Source organism: Lucilia cuprina, chromosome 4 (assembly GCF_022045245.1).
Source record: "Lucilia cuprina isolate Lc7/37 chromosome 4, ASM2204524v1, whole genome shotgun sequence".
Classification (NCBI taxonomy): domain Eukaryota; kingdom Metazoa; phylum Arthropoda; class Insecta; order Diptera; family Calliphoridae; genus Lucilia; species Lucilia cuprina.
The window spans coordinates 98,442,641-98,461,371 of record NC_060952.1 but is presented as its reverse complement, the minus strand read 5'-3'; the positions used below and the strand labels follow the sequence as shown (position 1 = coordinate 98,461,371).

Sequence of the window (18,731 nt, the reverse complement as noted above, 5' to 3'; positions counted from 1 at the left end):
AGCAAAATGCGAGTGTGTGTTTTTTGTTGTTGTTGTAAAAAAAAATAAATACACATTCAAATACGATTCTTTTAATATAAATAAAATATGATCAATAAAACTAACGAACGCAGCTATTTATGTCGACAATGATTTATTTATTATTCGCAAAAAATGATCCTAAATTGATCATATTTTTCTAACAAAACTGTTAGTCTTCAAATAGTGAACAGACATACATATAGATATATGTATGTGTGTGTATGGCCCAAAAATCGTTCTTTTCGGTAAAAATTCCGTTTTTGTTTAAAGCTTATTGGAACTGGTGTTAGAATTTCAAACTAATATTGGGATTTCTCTTATCCAAACGAAAGTGGAATTATAACTTGTAAATAAATCGATAAAAGCTTACAGAAATAATAACTTAAAGCTGTTGTCAATTTCACGTTGAAAATGTAAAATTATTTCATTCTAGTATAACGAAATTGTTCTTCTAGGTCACTTCTAAGTCTTAAGTATCGTTTGGCAAATAAAATTGTCAAGATCTGTTGATAGATTCTAATAAAATCTATTACATAAACATATAAATAAATATATAGAGTCCGACCGAACTCAAAATTTCGTTCGGTACCGAACACCGAACCCGAACTTCGGTAAAGTTTAAAGTTCGGCCGAACTATATTCGGTTTTCAAAGTTCGGTGAACACTAAATTTTTTCTTAAATGATAAACGCATTTATGATTAAAAAGTAATAAATTTATAACATTTAAAACCAAAATATGAACATCCGGAAGATTTTTTGAAAAGGGTCTTTAATTAGCAATTGGGTCAATTATCAACTAGTTCCGAATCCCAGAGAGTGATAAATTTCTAATAACAAACTATTTTTGTTAAATGCATATATCTTAATACCTTTATTTTTGGTTTTTAAACGATTCATTGACAATGATATAATTCTCTGTAATAGCACGCAGAGAAAAAACATGGTTGTGGTTAAAATTATGATTGTAGTCTAAACATATTATCGTTATTGTAACAATTTTAAAATATCATATTATGATTAAATACCGTCAAATCATGATATTTTTGTATTTATCAAAATATTGTTATACATGATCATATTATGAAATCAAAATAAATTTTATCAAATCAGTAAAATTACAGTTTCTAAAAAAATAAAAAATATAGGTATATAATATAAAGATAATATACTTACAATACTTAACACATTTCGCAAATTTCAATTTGCCAAATTATATGAAATTTTGGTTCATAAAAAAATTTAAGTATAATTTCATAAAAATACTAGTATTTTTAAGCCTGTTATGAACGTTAGTCATTTTCTAAAGCGAACCTTATATGGAGGCCATGTCAAAATGTAAACCAATTTTGTCCATTTTGAAAACCAATCAATCTGCAACAATAGTTTAGGTCCTATCGTTCTTTTAAGAGACTGACTGACTGACAGACATATCTAGACCGTTTGAGAATAAGGACCTAAAAAATTTCAATGTTACAAATGAGATCAAAGATGTATAGTCGAAATTAGATAATTCAAATTTAACGAACGTTCGGTCGGACACTATAAATATATAATTGGAAAGGCCTCATCTATTACTTTCTAAATTCGTCGACAAGATTCAATTGCCAGACCTAGAGGAAGTCAAAGTTGGTTATTTTAGACTTAAAGACGTTTAACCACTACGCTCTCTTAGTTCGACACGAAACTGTCTATATGTGTGTACATTTGTAATAACATATATTAACCTTCAAAGCATTTAAACAATTTACTACGAAAGTGGATAAATCCTTAAGTGTGATAACACACATGTTAGAAAAAAATTTAATTCTTAATTTTCAGCTCTATCGGTCAAGAACTGCCGAAGTTAGAGAAGGCCTAAGTTAGACATTTTGGTCATAAAGAGTTTTAAACACAACGCTCTCTAAGTCCGACAGCTCTTGATCGATATAGCTAGAAATTTGAGTATGCTAAACTATCCCATAGTTTTTAACTTGTTGCATATTTTATTCAAATCGATTTTTGCTCAAATTTTATTCAAATTGTTACAAATTTCATTCAAATCGGAAGACATCGGAAGACATTTTAAAAGTTATGTATGTATTATGGATGTACATTTGTAATATAATTTTGATTAAAATTTCTTCACTTGCATACAAAAAAAAAAAAGAAAAGAAAAACAAATATATATGTATCATCATCAAGCGAACTATTCCACTTTATACCACCATTCCATTCATTCATTCATTCATTCATTCATTCATTCATATCTAACGAACACGTATTTCTATTTAGTGTTGGTTCGTTAATAAATTGTAACTGTAAACAAACAACAATCGTCATAGGCATAATATACACAAACATTTTTTAACCGACTGACTCTCCATTCAATCAACCAAACCAAACCAACGAACGAACGAACGACCGAACCATCCGTCCATCTATTCACATTACTACACATTCCACATGAACATTACGAAATTTTTGAAATTCTTTTGTTAATCTATCGTTAAAAATTATTATTGTTATTGGACCTGTGGTATTTTTTATTATTATTATTTATTTTTTTCCTATTTTGAGTGTGATAAAATTTTTCCAAAGATAAGAGCCCAAATAACTACGTAAAAAGTAAATAAATAACAAAATTAAAGTAGTTTTTATTTCTTTGTTGACTTCAAATAGCCACCAAAATGAAAAACAAACGATTTTAATAAATACATTTACATATTTATTAAAGAATGTATTGTTTTGTCTTTTATTGTAAAATAGATCACTATATCTAGTTTTGGTAAAGATCAAAACTAGATTTTTTTTACTAAAAACTATATTTAAAAAAATAATAATTTTCAACAAAATACTGCCGCCGAATCAACGACAACATGATCGAAATGAGTTTCGTTATTGAAATTTAAAAAAAATGCACTTGGTTTTTTGGTTTCTTTTTAACAAAAAAAAAACTAATCTTTTTATCAGACTATAACCTAAAAATGATCGATATAAATTTTCGAAAAAAAACTTCACGTTCCCGACTTTTATCTATATATATAAATTTCAAACGTTACTGACTGAAGAGAATCTATAAAAGGGAACTTTTTGGTACTGTTTCGTTCTACAAAAGGTACTTTTTGAGTTTTCTATAAAATTTAACCTAGAAATATGAAATTAAGCATGTAGAGCCCGTAGTAAATGAGAATCTATAAAAGGGGATTTTTTGGTACTTTTTCGCTTTTCAAAGGGTATATTTTGAATTTCTTATAATATTGAACCTAGAAACATGAAATTAAGTATGTAGAGCATGGATTAAATGAGAACCTATAAAAGGGGACATTTTGGTACTTTTTCGTTCTTCACAGGGTACTTTTTGGATTTTTGTTTAATATGGAACCTAGACGCGTGAAATTAAGCATGAAGAGCCCGGAGTAAATGAGAATCTATAAAAGGGGACTTTTTGGTACTTTTTCGTCCTTCGACTGGTACTTTTTGAGTTTTCTATAAAATTTAACCTAGAAACATGAAATTAAGCATGTAGAGCCCGGAGTAAATGAGAATATATAAAAGGGGACTTTTTGGTACTTTTTTGTTCTTCAAAAGGAACTTTTTGTGTTTTTATAATATTGATCCTTTGGTAGACATAAAACTAAGCAATCAGGGATTTGAGTTAATGAAAATTTAAACTGGAATATTTTCTGGTACTTTTTCGTTCTTTAATTGGAATTTTCTATAATATTGAACTTAGGAATATGAAATTAAATAAAATAGGTCTTTTGGTACTTTTTCGTACTTAACTGGCACTGGTACTTTTAGAGCTTTCTAAAATATTGAATATATCAACATAAAATTAAACACGCAGTATCCTAATTGTTCTTTTACTAATACTTTTCTATAATATTGAACATAAAAACATAAAATTGTATAAAAATCTGTATGCGATTTTTTTGGTTTCTGGTTGAAAATTAAACATGCGTCATGTTGATTTAATGAAAATATATAAAAAGGCACTGTCTGGTACTTTTTCGTTTTTCAACTGTTTTTTTTTAATTTTCTGTAATATTGAGACTAGAATCATAAAATCAAAATTAAAGAGTTCTCTAAAAGGGGAATTTTTGATATTGCAGATATATATACATTTACAATAATGATATTTATTTTATTCCATTACCATCAGGGTAGCGAAGCACACTGGGTATAGCTAGTTTTACATAAATTTATTTTCAATTTGAAATGTGTGAGCGGTTTACCGCTTTAATTATTTTGTAAAACATTTTAACTTTAATCATACAAATATTTATTTAAACAATTTACAAGTTTTAAAACAAAAACAAAAAAATCATTTCATTAAAATTAATTCCAAGAATTTCATATTGAAACTTATGATTTGAATTTGTAATTACAAAACAAAAAAAACCCAAAGCACAATACTCTTACATGTACAATAAAGTCTTTAGAAGCTCTGGATATGCATGAAATTTGTTTTGATTTTGTTTTCTAGTTTCTGGACATGATAAGTGCAGGTTTATTTTCACGTCTCTTACTATTTATATATGAAATATTTTCTGTTGATCAAAGTCGTTTGGCGTTGTTGTTATTATTATTACAATGATATTTGTGGCTGTATGTTTGACGTCGCCGTCAAACATTGTGTAACTATAATATTTACAAAGCTATTTGAATTATATTTTCATTAATTTATCTTGTGAATGAATTTTTAGAAATACCATACTTTATTTGTAAGAAGTAGAAGAAGCAGTAGAAAAAAAAAAAAATACAAAAATACTTACATGTTTACAGGCCGAATAACTTATAAATGCGTCAGTCGTCTATATACATAGTAAGTCAAAATGTCTTACCGCCAGTCAATAAACAATATGAGAGTACAAAAACATCAGCCCCATACTCAGTCATACCAGCCAATTATAATTATTTCATTCATGAAAATATTTTTTCTTCTTTAAAGGCTTTTTTACTCATACTCTCCGCACACATTATTATTAGATTGGCGCTAATTTAAACGGAGAAGGAAAAACAGTAGAATTTGCCTAAAACTTATGACAAACTTCAAAAATTAATTTTTCATAAACATTTTATTAAAAGCTCGAAATTTAGTTTTTTTTTCATCAGGTGGGAATTGAAATTACGATCTACCAAACGAACCTAGTTCTACCTGAAGTGGGTGTTTGTTATAGGTTTCCTGGTAATAGACTATTCTATAGACTAGACTATAGACAAGACTATAGATTAATCTATATACTAATCTGTAGACTAGACTATAGACTGGACTGACTATAGACTAGACTATAGACTAGACTATAGACTAGACTATAGACTAGACTATAGACTAGACTATAGACTAGACTATAGACTAGACTATAGACTAGACTATAGACTAGACTATAGACTAGACTATAGACTAGACTATAGACTAGACTATAGACTAGACTATAGACTAGACTATAGACTAGACTATAGAATTTTTTTCAAATTTTTTTCAAAGAAATAAAACAAAACTTTCTCAAAGACATTTTTCAAAAATTCCCAAAATTAAAAACTTTCTAATAAAAAAACGAAACCGCCCTAATGTTCCATATATAAAAATATTTATATTCATTCTTAAAGTGAAAAAAAATATATTTATATTGTTATATCGTAATAATTGTAAATTTAAATTTGTGACTTTTACAGTTTATTTATTTTACACATTTCATAGCACTGAACTGTTGGCGTATATGACAGACAAGTGTTAGATTTTGAAATCTATTAAGAAAAGGTGGTCAAAAGTACATGATTTTTTAGAACAAAAAAAATCAAAAATTTTCCATAAAAATTTATAATAAAAATGAAGCAATTGAAATGAAGAAGTAGTATAAATATAACTATATCTTAACTAAAACCTTTTAATTCCAAAATTTTAATGAAAATTACAATAGAAAAATGTTTGAAAAATTTATACTACAATTTATTTATTTTTTCTCTTTACTTTTATTACAGATATTAAAATAACTTTAAATATAAAGAAAATGTTAATAAAATGACTGTCATCGGCGATAACTTGACAAAACTGGAAGTTCGATTTCAAACCATTAGTGAACTAATGGCAAAAAAGAGAAAATTATATTTGCATAAAAGAGTTAAATCAATGGATGACAATTCTAACGAGAACACTACTACTACCAATCCAACTTCGAATACATCGAAAGAAGATGTAAACCGAACATCACAACCAATAACATCATTAAATACTAAAACAAATTCGAATTCTTTAACGAAATGTTCATTTATACATTTGTGCTTTACTTCCTCTGCTGAAACAACATCTCCGGAATTGACCGATGAAAGATACAATTATGAATATAATCCAGAATTACGCATTTGCATGGAATGTAAACGACATAATGAGTTAAAAAATGTTAGTATATCAACAACAACAACAACAGAAGAGATATACAACAAAAATTGCTCATGTAAAAATAACTGCCACTGTAGTTGTAGACCAACAATATACCACCACAACAACGTACTCAAATATAAGCCTGCACAAGAATCTTTAGCGAGCCACAATAACAATAAATACAACTGTAACACCCACAATCAAGAGATTCATATGCAAGATTCCTATTATTTGTTAAGAACTCAAATGGACAAACTAAGAACATCCTGCGCCTCAACAACAACCACGTCTTCATCGACGTCAACGCCAACGGCGGCGACAATAATGTCAACAACAGCAGAATTTCAAACTTCATCTACTACACATCGAACTTATTTGTCCACGTCCTCTGATGTTACTAGCAACAAAAACTTTGTAAACAGACGATTTTCAACGAGTAAAGGCTGTAAAAGAAGATTTATTTTACACTTATATAACATTGTTATGATATTAAAAACGTTGTTAGTCCTAATTACCAGAACCGCGCCGTCTCTGCTACATCGTTCGTCTACAACTAGCGATGATAGCAGATTACATTTAAAAAACCCCAAATATTATCGAAGACGTCAAGCCTACCACCAATATTCTCAATTAAATATTCAATTAAAAAAAAGACTGACACACTCTAATGATCAATCGCCACAACAACATAATTATAATCATTATTATTACCACAAACAAAAATCATCATCATTACATTCTACACCAAATGTTTCATTTACCAAATTAATTTTAATGGGTTTATCGTTCCTTTCAATATTATTGCCATTATCACAAGCATTGTCCTCAGATTTTGAAACAACACTGCAATCATCAATAGCTGCCTTGGATAGATCACGAAGAGATGTTGTTGCATCGAATGATCTGCAATTAAAATCGTCTTCGCCAAATGAACAAGTTCGTCTAACGCGACCAGAACATGGTAAGTTATAATGTTGGAAAATATTTATCTTTATAGATCTTCAGGCGATACCAAATGAAATGTATTTGAAAAATGCGAGTTTTTGAAATAATTTCAATACATATCTTGAAATTCATATGACAGGCCTATTCCCTAATATCATGATTAGATAACTGGTTTAGTCCTCCGATATGAAAAGAAGTTTTGAAAGTATAAATTATTTGACAAAATTATCATATTTGTCTTTAAACTTTTCATAATTAATATATTTAAACACAATTTAGATAAACTCCGTTTAGTACCCAAACGTTAGTTTATATGAACTTTTAAACTCAAACCTATAAATTTCCTCACTACATGGTCTAGTCGTACATTTATTTATTCCAATACAAACCTGGCAGGGAGTCTAAATATTGTTTACTTATAATTGACAAATTATACATGAAAACTGTTAAATGTTCTTAGTAATTAATAAAATAATAAAGGATACTTATTAAATGTATTAATAACAAAAATTTATTGCGTATAAATGTTAATAATAATACGCAATAATTGAATAATTCATGGATCCTAATAATGAGAAAAAAACACAATCAAAATACTTACTTATGTATATTAAAAGAAATTACGTAATTATTGAATAAATTATTTTAGTATAAGATGAATTTGTGGAAGTCTTTTTATAATAATAAAACTAAACTTCGCAGCAGAAAAGAATTTCCCAAAAAGCTAAAGAAGTATTAGGTAAAAATACGGCACTCATAACAGATGATCATCGTTTAAAGTGGAGTTTTGTCTATAGTTTGTTAGAAAACAAAATCTTTTGAGAGCTAGACCTGGTCCACACTAGGAAACTTTTGTTGAGAAACTTTTTATTAATTCTCTTTTAAAGTTTCGTTAATGTCCACACATAGAAACTTTTGTTTCAGAAACTTCGTGTTAATTGCATTGAACAAAACAAGTTTCCGAGAACGGGAAACTCCGTACCGCGAGAGAGATGAATGATATTCTTTCTCTTTCTCTCTCACGCAAAATCAAAAGTTTCCCAAGAAAAGTTTCCTAGTGTGGATCGGCAGCTACTAATTGGGCAGCGGTAATTACTTAGAATCAGAAAATTGGATATCATTCGAATTTAACGCGTCTGTCAAAAAGTACAATGAATGTATTCGTATGCTGAAAGTTACAAGTACAGAAGCATTGAATGCTTAAGGTGGAAGTACGCAACACGCGTTGTGCGCGGCTACGCGTTATAGGCTTCTGTCAAAAAACAAAACTTAAAATAGTCGAAGTCGACTATTTTGTTCCAAAAATGTCAATAACTCGACTATCGTTTATGAAAAATGTCGAAAAGTCGATTTTGTAAATAAAAGTCGAAAAAGGTCGAAAACACGAAAATAGTAGAAACAAGTCAAAAATAGTAGAAAATTTTAAAAAGCAACACATTAGTTGTTGCTGGGGTCGACAGCCCTTGACCGGCTGTCGAGGTCCAATTTATTGACTTTGACCTATACAAATGCCAAATATAAACATCGTTTACATAAAGCTCTGTCCTAACAGAGGTCCTATTTATTATGAGTTGCTAAAATTTGGCCAAGATCATCACAGGGAATCTTTGAAATAAGTATTTCATCAACAGCTCTCAGCCACATGTTGGAATACATTTTAAATCTATGCTAGAAACAAGTAGGAAAGTATAGTCGGGCATGGCCGACCATATAATACCCTACACCATGAGTATATTAAAAAAAATGTATTTTTTATAAAGAAACTTTTATGTTGAATATTAGCATAATTCCAAAATATTTAAGCAATTTATTGATAAAAAAAACTAAAATTTCTAAATGATGCTTTATATAGGTCAAATATGGGCCGATCCTCGGTAAATTTGGGAAAAGGATATATTTTTAAATAACAGTTAGTTTTGTTGAGTTTCATTGCGATACAAATGGTTACAAGTCAATTTTAGACGTTTAAGACATTTTTGAAGGGGGGTTTGTATGGGGGCTAGGGTCAAATAAGGGCCGATCCTTACGAAAATCTGCAGTGTCATTTATACTTATATAAAACTTATTTGTGCCAATTTTTAGAGAGATAATAGAATATTGGACGTAATTATGGCTTCGTCCCTTATCTTGAAAATTGTGGCCTGTACCTTGCGCACAAGTTTTACACGGATAGCCAGCCAGCCGGACAGACGGACGGACACGTTTTAATCGACTCAAAAAATAAACCTAAAATACTGGGGATAATATCAATTAACTCTATAACATATTATTTATTAATATTTTTAAATTCTTTTTTTTTGCAGTTTGTAAATCTCTCGATATTCGAAACTCAGCATCACAATTTCGACAAGTGGAAAATTGTACGGTTATTGAAGGTTTTTTACTTATCACTCTCCTAAACGGTAACTCGCTAGAGGACTATAATGAAACGTTTCCCCTTTTAACGGAAGTTACGGATTATATAATTGTTTATCAAGTTCATTATTTACGATCAATTGGTCGTATATTTCCCAACTTGAGTGTTATAAGAGGACGGGTGTTATTTGAAGGTTACGCTCTAATAGTCTATTCAAATTCACATCTCGAAGAGCTAGGTCTTACCAATCTGACGACAATATCTCGGGGAGGTGTAAGAATCGAAAAGAATGTAATGTTGTGTTTTGTAAATTCCATCGATTGGACACAAATTGTATCGAATACTACGGACATAGTTATTGAGGTTTGAAAGAAACGAATTGTTATCTTAGAGTGTTTAGTTTTTATAAAATACAACTTGGTTTTTTTAGGATAACCGTGATACTATTGAATGCCCGGCTTGTCCTGGTGATCAGTGGAATGTGGGAGATTCTAATGCAGGAACAAAAGAGCTGGCTTGTAAGGAACATCATGGTCGTCGTCATTGCTGGAATAGTAAATCGTGCCAAAAAAGTAAATAATTAAGCAAAAAAGAAACATGGTTAGATTAAGCATTAAAAATGTCCTTTTACAGTTTGTCCCAAAAGATGTCAACATAATTGTGTTGATGAAAACACTTGCTGCAATGAAGCTTGTCTGGGTGGCTGTTCGCCTAATAACTTGAACGAATGTATTAGCTGTAGAAATTTTTCCATCTACAACACTACCTGCATTGACAAATGTCCAGACAATTTTTATAAAGTAAAAATATATAAATATTAAATAAAATTCAATGTTAATTAAAGGATAAATTTTAATATAATTTTTAGTACCTGGATCGTCGTTGCTTGACAGCTGAATCGTGCAGTATTATAGGAACAAAATATGAAAATAATCGTCAAGAGATATTAGTGGCTTATGAGGGAAGTTGTTCCACGGTTTGTCCGGAAGGTTATACAAAAGTTAATATGACGTGTGTGGAATGTGGTGACAAGTGCACTAAGAAGTGTCAAGGTAGTCTTATTGATAGTGCTGCACGTGCTAGAGAATTCCATGGTTGTACACACATTGTTCAATCTCCTTTAATGATTAACATCAAAAGAGGCGGTCGTAAGTGTTTGGGCGTTTTAATTATTAGTTTCTTATTTAATTTGTGTGTATGATTTTATGGTATTTTAAGGTCATTTGATGGAGGATTTGGCTTATGGTTTATCTTCGATTGTTACCATTGAAACGGCTTTAAAAGTTCAGGGCACCTATGGCGTTTTTGATTTGAAATTTTTTAAAAATTTACAAAATATAGAGGGTGAAAATCTCATTGAAGATAAGTAAGTTTTATACTTTCTAATTCTGAAGTAAGTTTTATTAAAAATTTCCAAAACTTTAGATATGCTCTTTATGTACTGGAAAATACTGATATCGAAACTATATGGAATCATAATCAAACTGTTCAAATATTAAGGGGTACCGTATATTTTCACTTTAATCCAAAACTATGTTTGTCGGAAATTAATGCTTTATTGCCCATGGTAAAACAAGCGAAAAAGAATGTAACAAGCTTTGATAAAATAGAAGTATCCGAAGATTCGAATGGTGTTAAGGGCTCATGTGAGTAAATAATCGTAAGCTTAATTAAACATAAAAGAGTTCGAGAAGTTAACAAATTCTCAGCTTTTTCTAAGTGTTTAAAATTTAGTATTACAACTGTTAAAATGGAAATTAATTTTTAAAACTTATTTCCAAACTAATCTAGGTAATACAACATTACTTAATATAACAATATCTAAAATTGGTTCACTTTTGGCCCTGGTTAAAATCAACAATCCTATGGTATACGGTGATCCCAGAACATTCATTGGTTATCAATTTTTACACATAGAAGATCCCTTTGGCAATGCTACAAAGCATGCTTTTCGTCCATGTGAAGACAAGTATGTATTGCTTCTTTCTTTGAATGTAATAATTTTTTTAATAAATTTTTATGTTTTTTTCTATCTTTCTTCCATTAGATGGGAAATAAGTGATCCTACTAAAGATAATTTCTATATTTTTCAAAGTCTTAAACCATATACGCGTTATTCATTTTATGTCAAGACCTTGACAATTTCAACTGAACGTCGTAATGGCCAGAGTGCAATACATAATTTTACTACGAAATCTGATCAACCCAAAAGTGTTAATAAGTTACAAGCCTATGCTAACTCGAGTTATAATATTGTTATGAGTTGGTTGCCTCCCACTGTGGCTAATGGAAAACTCATTAAGTATAAAATACGAGCTGTGTATGATAAACGTATTCAAAGAATAGAGTCTCGAAATTATTGCAAAGATCGTAAGTACATTTTGTTATAAAAATTGAGGGGGCTTAGAAGCAAAATCAACGAATATTATAGGAATGAATTCATTTGCATGATCATTCCTATAAGACTTTAGAACTAGAACAAAACTTTTAGAATTATTTAATAATTTTCTTATGCTTAATTATTTTCTTTAATTTTCTAGCTTTAAAGGAAATCAGTAAACCAGAAATTCCTGTTGTAACCATCACCGAAAAGCCAACGATACCAAAGAATTGCAACTGTAAAAAGATCAATTCTCAAATGTATGATGATGAAGAAATAGATGCGAGCATACATGCTAGCATTGAACTAGAAAATGCTCTACAAAATTTTGTATATGTTAAGTGAGTGAGCAAGCAAATTTGCATTTAATTTAAAAATAAAAAAAATTTCTTAAATCTTTCTTAGAAAAGAGAATAAAACCAGATCGAGTAGAAGGAACATGAATTCGTTAGAGGCGTTAGAAGCGAACAGTAGCCGTAATCGCCGTGCTATTGAGGGAGATCCTTTCGACAGTTTTCTATTGCGTCATATACGCGATGCACCGGCCGAGGGAAATGCCATACACGATACTACAACACCGACAACAACGACCACTACAACAATGGATCCTCAGGGTGATGGTACACTTTTATATAACGAAACACGAATGGATCCTGAGGGTACTTATTTCGAAGTTGTGGTTGATTCAGTAAATGCCTCGATGACTGAATTTGTTTTCTCAAATTTGAAACACTTTTCATGGTATATGTTGGGTGTGGAAGCTTGCAGAGAAAAAGATACTCCTAATGACACTTTACCCGATTGCAGTATAGAAGTAAAAACCCATGTACGCACACTTAAACTTGGTGAGTATGAATGATATTGAAACATTTTTCTTTTTGGCAATTTTTAAATTAAATTATAATTTGCAGAGAATGTCGATCGAGTGGAACACGTAAGGGGTGAAGTGGAAACAACAAATTCATCTAGAAGTAATATACGTGTTTTCTGGGTAAGTCCGAAACATCCAAATGGTGCCGTCGTATCATATACGATATTATATCTACTACAATCACCCGATGCTGTTGAAGAGAAAAAATGTATAACTGAATCGGATTATATAGAATTGGGTTATCATCAAAATGGTTATCCAATACCTAATCTTAATCCCGGTAACTATACAATTAGAATTAATACAAATACTTTAGCTGGCGAGGGACAGTTTTCGGATACCATTTGGGTTGTTATACCGGTAAGTAGTACATATTAAGTTATTTTAATTTTACGCTAAAAATTAAACAAAAATAATTTTGAAAACTTTTAGCCTGTTACCATGCCGACGAGTGTTATAATTGGCATAGTGGTTGGAGCACTTTCGGCTGTGACTTTAATAGGTGTTTTAATATATTGTCTGTGTAGAAAGCGTATTTTGGCTCCTTCTTCGGACTTGAAAATATTCCCCTCTGTAAATCCGCATTATATTAGTTTGCAGTACATACCGGATGAGTGGGAAGTTGCTCGAGACAAAGTAATACAACTCAATCCTTTGGGCCAAGGTTCATTTGGTATGGTTTACGAGGGTATTCTAAAAGGCTACAACAATAGCAGCGAAGATACACCCTGTGCCATTAAGACGGTTAATGAGAATGCCACCGATAGGGAGCGCATGAACTTTTTGAATGAAGCCTGCGTAATGAAACAATTCGACACTTTCCATGTAGTTCGTTTGTTGGGCGTTTGTTCGCGCGGTCAGCCTGCTTTGGTTGTTATGGAACTTATGAAGAATGGCGATTTAAAGTCTTATCTACGTGCTCATCGTCCCGATGATCGCAACGATATGCCATTATTGGGACGATCTGAAATGCCCGCTCAACCGCCTCCTATAAGTCGCATTTATCAAATGGCCATTGAAATTGCTGATGGTATGGCTTATTTGGCAGCGAAAAAATTTGTACATCGTGATTTAGCGGCTAGAAATTGTATGGTTGCCGCAGATCTAACAGTGAAAATAGGAGATTTTGGCATGACTAGAGATATTTATGAGAACGATTACTATCGTAAGGGTACAAAAGGTCTGCTACCAGTTCGTTGGATGCCTCCGGAAAGTTTAAGAGATGGTGTTTATTCCACTGCCAGTGATGTGTTCAGTTACGGTGTGGTCCTGTGGGAAATGGCAACATTGGCAGCACAGCCATATCAGGTAAGATAATACTTTACACTTATATATAAAATTAATGTAAAAAATGTGATTTTTAAATATTTTCATTACATTTTTAAGGGATTATCAAACGATCAAGTTTTAAGATATGTAATCGACGGAGGTGTAATGGAGCGACCAGAAAATTGTCCCGATAAATTGTATAGTTTAATGCAAAAATGTTGGCATCATAGACCTTCGGCTAGACCAACATTTCTGGAAATTATACGTTATCTACTCGATTCGGCAGATCCCTACTTCCGTGAAGTGTCATTCTATCATTCGGAAGAAGGTCAACAAATACTAGTAAAGGAAATAACAGGTATTAAGGATTAGCAAAATATTTAAAAATTTTATTTTAATGATGTTCTATTATTTTACTTAAAGAACGAAATCAACGTTCGGGAGATGTATTCGATGATCATGACAACGACATGGAAGATGTAACAACACCACTTCGTTTGGAAGAATATAGTGGATATAAATTAAATATGGACAATAATTCATCAGTTGAACATCGTGGAGATTCATCTATGGTCATAGACGACGATGCTCCTCATTCACCTTACAGGTATGTTGTTATTAGTGTAATACATTTAGCTTTAAGTTATTTAAAGATATGAAACTGCAAACAAATATTTGTTACCCTATATAAATTTCTTGCGTTACGAGCCTTAACATTGACTTGTACTATTTTACTGTATTATTATGTTACAGCCTAACAGGCTCACCCATAGTCGTTAGTAGTACGCCGGACGAACATGTTAGAAACAATTTTAATATGTCGCGTATTATCAATTCGCACAATCAAATACTTAATTCGGCGCCCTCAACATCGGCTGAACTGAGGAAGGCCGGTCCAGGCATCAGTTATTATCCACATCCCCATACACATCCGCATCATCGAAATCTCTATCAACCCACACGTTATGCCCAACAGCAGGCTCGTCAACAGCGCCCTGACGATGTTGATGCCTATGTCCCTCCAGACTTCGAAATGAAAGACTTGATGGAAATCAAAAGAGACTCGGATGAACAAGGTTATGAAATGTACGATCCTAGTCCGAACTATAGTGAAAAAGTTCCCACCAATGTTCATGGTGATGATGACGATGATGATTTGGGTGTTCATTCAACGGCGGGGCAAAATTTGTTGGCACATTCAAAACCACGTCAAAGGCAACCTACTATTATGCCTTTATCTAGCTCAATGCCCGATGAGGTAATAGGACAACCGACATCTTCCTCACTACATCCCTCCACAGCGTCGGCTGCTTCATCTAATGCCTCCTCTAAAACTGGTACCGGAAGGTATCCAAGTTTAAGGGCTGTGGCCGATTCATTGGGAAATAATGTGACGGCTAAATTTAGAAGCATCCTATTTAATACACACAAGCGTTCGGGTAGCAATGCCAGCTATAAGAGCACCAGCTCTAACCCTAATACGGCGGCCGTGGGAGGCGGAACTGGTGGCAGTAGTAATAATCTTACCAGGGGAGGACGCGGTAAAAGTATGAGCGGTCAAAATTTAGGAACAATAGAGAGTGGTGGAAGTGGTAGCGCTGGTAGCTATTGTGCTAATCCCCGTTTCTACACAACCAACAACACTAGTAGTACAAGTGAAAATCCAAACTACAAAAGACTTGAGAGCGGTAGTGGTGATACGCTCACAAATAAACCCAAAATGTCTTCATCCTCTGCCTTCTCCATGAGTTCAAATCCCAATTATCAGGTATTAGATGAATCACTCAATACAACCGGTGCATCAACTTCTACAAACAATCCAGCTGCCATGAGCAGCAGTTCCTTATTACACACATCCGATAATCCAAACTATCAGTTAATGCAAGCTCCCGGCGCCCCTCAGAAAACAGAAAACTTATCATCATATGTTATGATGAATGAACCAAAAGCTCCAGAACCTAGTGCCATCAGTATAAGCAACAATCCCAACTATCAAATGATGGGTCCACCACCACCTCCTTCAGCCTTAAGTGGTACAATGTCAACGACAGTATTACCAACATCACAACCGCCATTAGCTCTAAGTCGAGCTGGAGCTGGGACAGAGCGTTTTACAAAATATTCATCCTCATCTTCCGCACAATCAACCTCTTCCAGTCATGAGACAGATGAAGAAGATGATGATATACCCACCAGCAAGGGTATGAAATCTGATCGAATACCTTTAAGCCGGCGTAGCAGTAATGATCGTAACCAAAAGAAAAAACATCTTAACAATCGAAGTCGTAGCCAAAGTAGCAGTAGCAGCAGTCGAAGTAGCAATACTACAACTACCACATCACAACAGCAACCGTCAAAACCTAAAACATCATTGATAGCTACCACCACACTGCTAACAAAAGAGAACTGGCTGAAGCAACAACCCGCCCAACAACAACATCACCAGCAAACACAACCCCCTCCGCCGCCCAATGGTTTTGTAGGACGTGAAACTACGTAAGCTTAACGAAAAAATTAAAAAAAATAAGAAAAATTAAAAAAATTAACAAAATCATTAACCAATTATGTATTTATATGTAAGAGAAAAATAATATTTACCTACTGACTGAGTTGGATTAATACACAACTGCGTTTGTAAATAATATTTAAATAATTCTAATTAATAATAATAATAATAATAATATTAAACGAAACCACAACAATAATAATAATAATAATAATAATAGTAGCATTAGAAATCATATATTTATTGAATGTACATATTATTAAGTATAAAGTATGTAGTACTAATATTAGTTAGTTAGTACACTATTATTATTTTTATTTTAATTTTGTACAACAACTAAAACAAATAACGGTGTTGATAAAGTCCTTGTTTTTATTTTGTTAATGGACAGAAATATTTCTAATCTACAAATACTTAATTATAACAAAATATTATTTATAACTTTACAACATCCCAGCAAAAAAAAAATCCGGAAAAAGATGTAGTATTTTCATCAGAACCCAGCAAAAGAAGTGAGGAAAAAGAAGTAGAATTTTCACCACAAATAACATACTTGAAGTACTTCCAATTTTGGTGAAAAACCTATGAATTTTACATTAGCTAAACTACATCTTAATCTTAGTTTTAGAAGCAGTAAAAAACCGATATTTGGATCTTCATGACACTCTTATGAAAATTTCACTGTTTTTTTTAGATGTGATTAAGATGTAGTTTGTAAAGTATTACATCAATTATTTTTTGCTGGGATATATAAAACATCCGTTAAAATGTTTCCATATATGCGATGGCTATTTTAGAAATGAATCTGAATTGTTAAGAAACAAATCCAAATCTCATTTTACGAATATTGTCATTTTTATAGCTCAATTTTGTTGAATTATAAAAATGATACAATTTGTATTTCTTAATTTCAAATTCGCTTGAAAAAGTCATTAATAATACTGACCAACGAGTTTTTTAAAAAAAATCGAAACCCAGAGACTTATTTATACTTTATTAAAGAATTGAACAACTCAGAATTCAAATCTGATTAAAGAATTTGTCCATCACATCAGATTATCTAGATATCGTGTCGTTAAATTGGCAAAACCCTTGTTTTTGCCATATTTAGAAAGTTGATTTAACGAAGACTGCTGTATTTATAAAGTTGGTTTTTTTTATTTGAAACTTTAAAATAAAGGTTTAAACTGTTTCATATAATCCCTTCTCCCTTCTGCAAGATTTTTTATATATAAGTTTAAAACTTAATTTGAAATATCTTAGAAAAAAACAATTCAAAAAGTATTTTTATAGTAATTTTTTTTAGAAATTGTGATATATAACTTTAATTAAGCTGAAATGTGGTTAAAAATTCAGGCTTTTATCAATTTCCAGTTGTTTTAAGCTTAAATTTAAAATATTTTGAAAAAGAAAGTCTGTAAAAGTGGTTAAACCTTTATTTAAATTTCAAAAGATTATGGCTTTTAAACGATTTAACAAATTTTCTAAATAAAAATGTCTTCAATATGATTAAAAACTGGATTTTCTTCAATTTAAACGAGGTGATATCTCGAAAACTTTGTACGAGGAACAATTTTTGTGGCTCGACAGTACAATGCTTTAAAAAAGTACACTTAGGACTCTGGCTAAAAAAAAAATTTGTCGGCCAGTGTTATTTCAAAAATGTTTTATTAAAAGTTAAATTTTTGTATTTTTATGATTTTGAATATTTCTTTCCAACGGTGAAGATAAAATTTATGATTTTCAACATTGTTCTTTTTTATGTTTATAGAAAATGTAAATAGAGAATTACGCTTAAAAATAAGAAAACAAGAAAAAAAATATATATTATAATAATAAAAGAATGTCGCCTAGAGAATTAAACAAATTCAATTATTTAAAAAAAAAATTATTGATGAGAAAAAGAGGAAGCAAATGAACTATATATGTATGTGTATAAATAATTATTTAATTATTTAAATACATGATTAATATAAAGATGGTATGCCAAAAAGAAAAATAAAAAAAAACAACAATAGAAT

The 18,731-nt window shown here is 31.2% G+C and overlaps 1 protein-coding gene across 4 annotated transcripts in view; it reads left to right on the top strand.

The window, feature by feature from the left end:
* LOC111677709 (insulin-like receptor) overlaps positions 1–17,666 on the top strand; it is a 42,136-nt gene extending 24,470 nt beyond the window's left edge. For all 4 annotated transcript variants that reach the window (XM_046949194.1, XM_046949193.1, XM_046949192.1 and 1 more), the window contains exons 3-18: positions 5,984–7,344; positions 9,632–10,047; positions 10,115–10,256; positions 10,318–10,484; positions 10,553–10,832; positions 10,903–11,050; positions 11,110–11,330; positions 11,476–11,653; positions 11,732–12,054; positions 12,225–12,405; positions 12,470–12,909; positions 12,976–13,295; positions 13,368–14,243; positions 14,322–14,562; positions 14,628–14,811; positions 14,958–17,666. In XM_046949194.1, coding sequence (XP_046805150.1) covers positions 6,024–7,344; positions 9,632–10,047; positions 10,115–10,256; positions 10,318–10,484; positions 10,553–10,832; positions 10,903–11,050; positions 11,110–11,330; positions 11,476–11,653; positions 11,732–12,054; positions 12,225–12,405; positions 12,470–12,909; positions 12,976–13,295; positions 13,368–14,243; positions 14,322–14,562; positions 14,628–14,811; positions 14,958–16,704 — 7,185 coding nt within the window. In that variant the 5' untranslated portion in view covers positions 5,984–6,023 and the 3' untranslated portion in view covers positions 16,705–17,666. The remainder of the gene's footprint in view (positions 1–5,983; positions 7,345–9,631; positions 10,048–10,114; positions 10,257–10,317; positions 10,485–10,552; positions 10,833–10,902; positions 11,051–11,109; positions 11,331–11,475; positions 11,654–11,731; positions 12,055–12,224; positions 12,406–12,469; positions 12,910–12,975; positions 13,296–13,367; positions 14,244–14,321; positions 14,563–14,627; positions 14,812–14,957) is intronic.
* Positions 17,667–18,731: the final 1,065 nt, after the last annotated feature.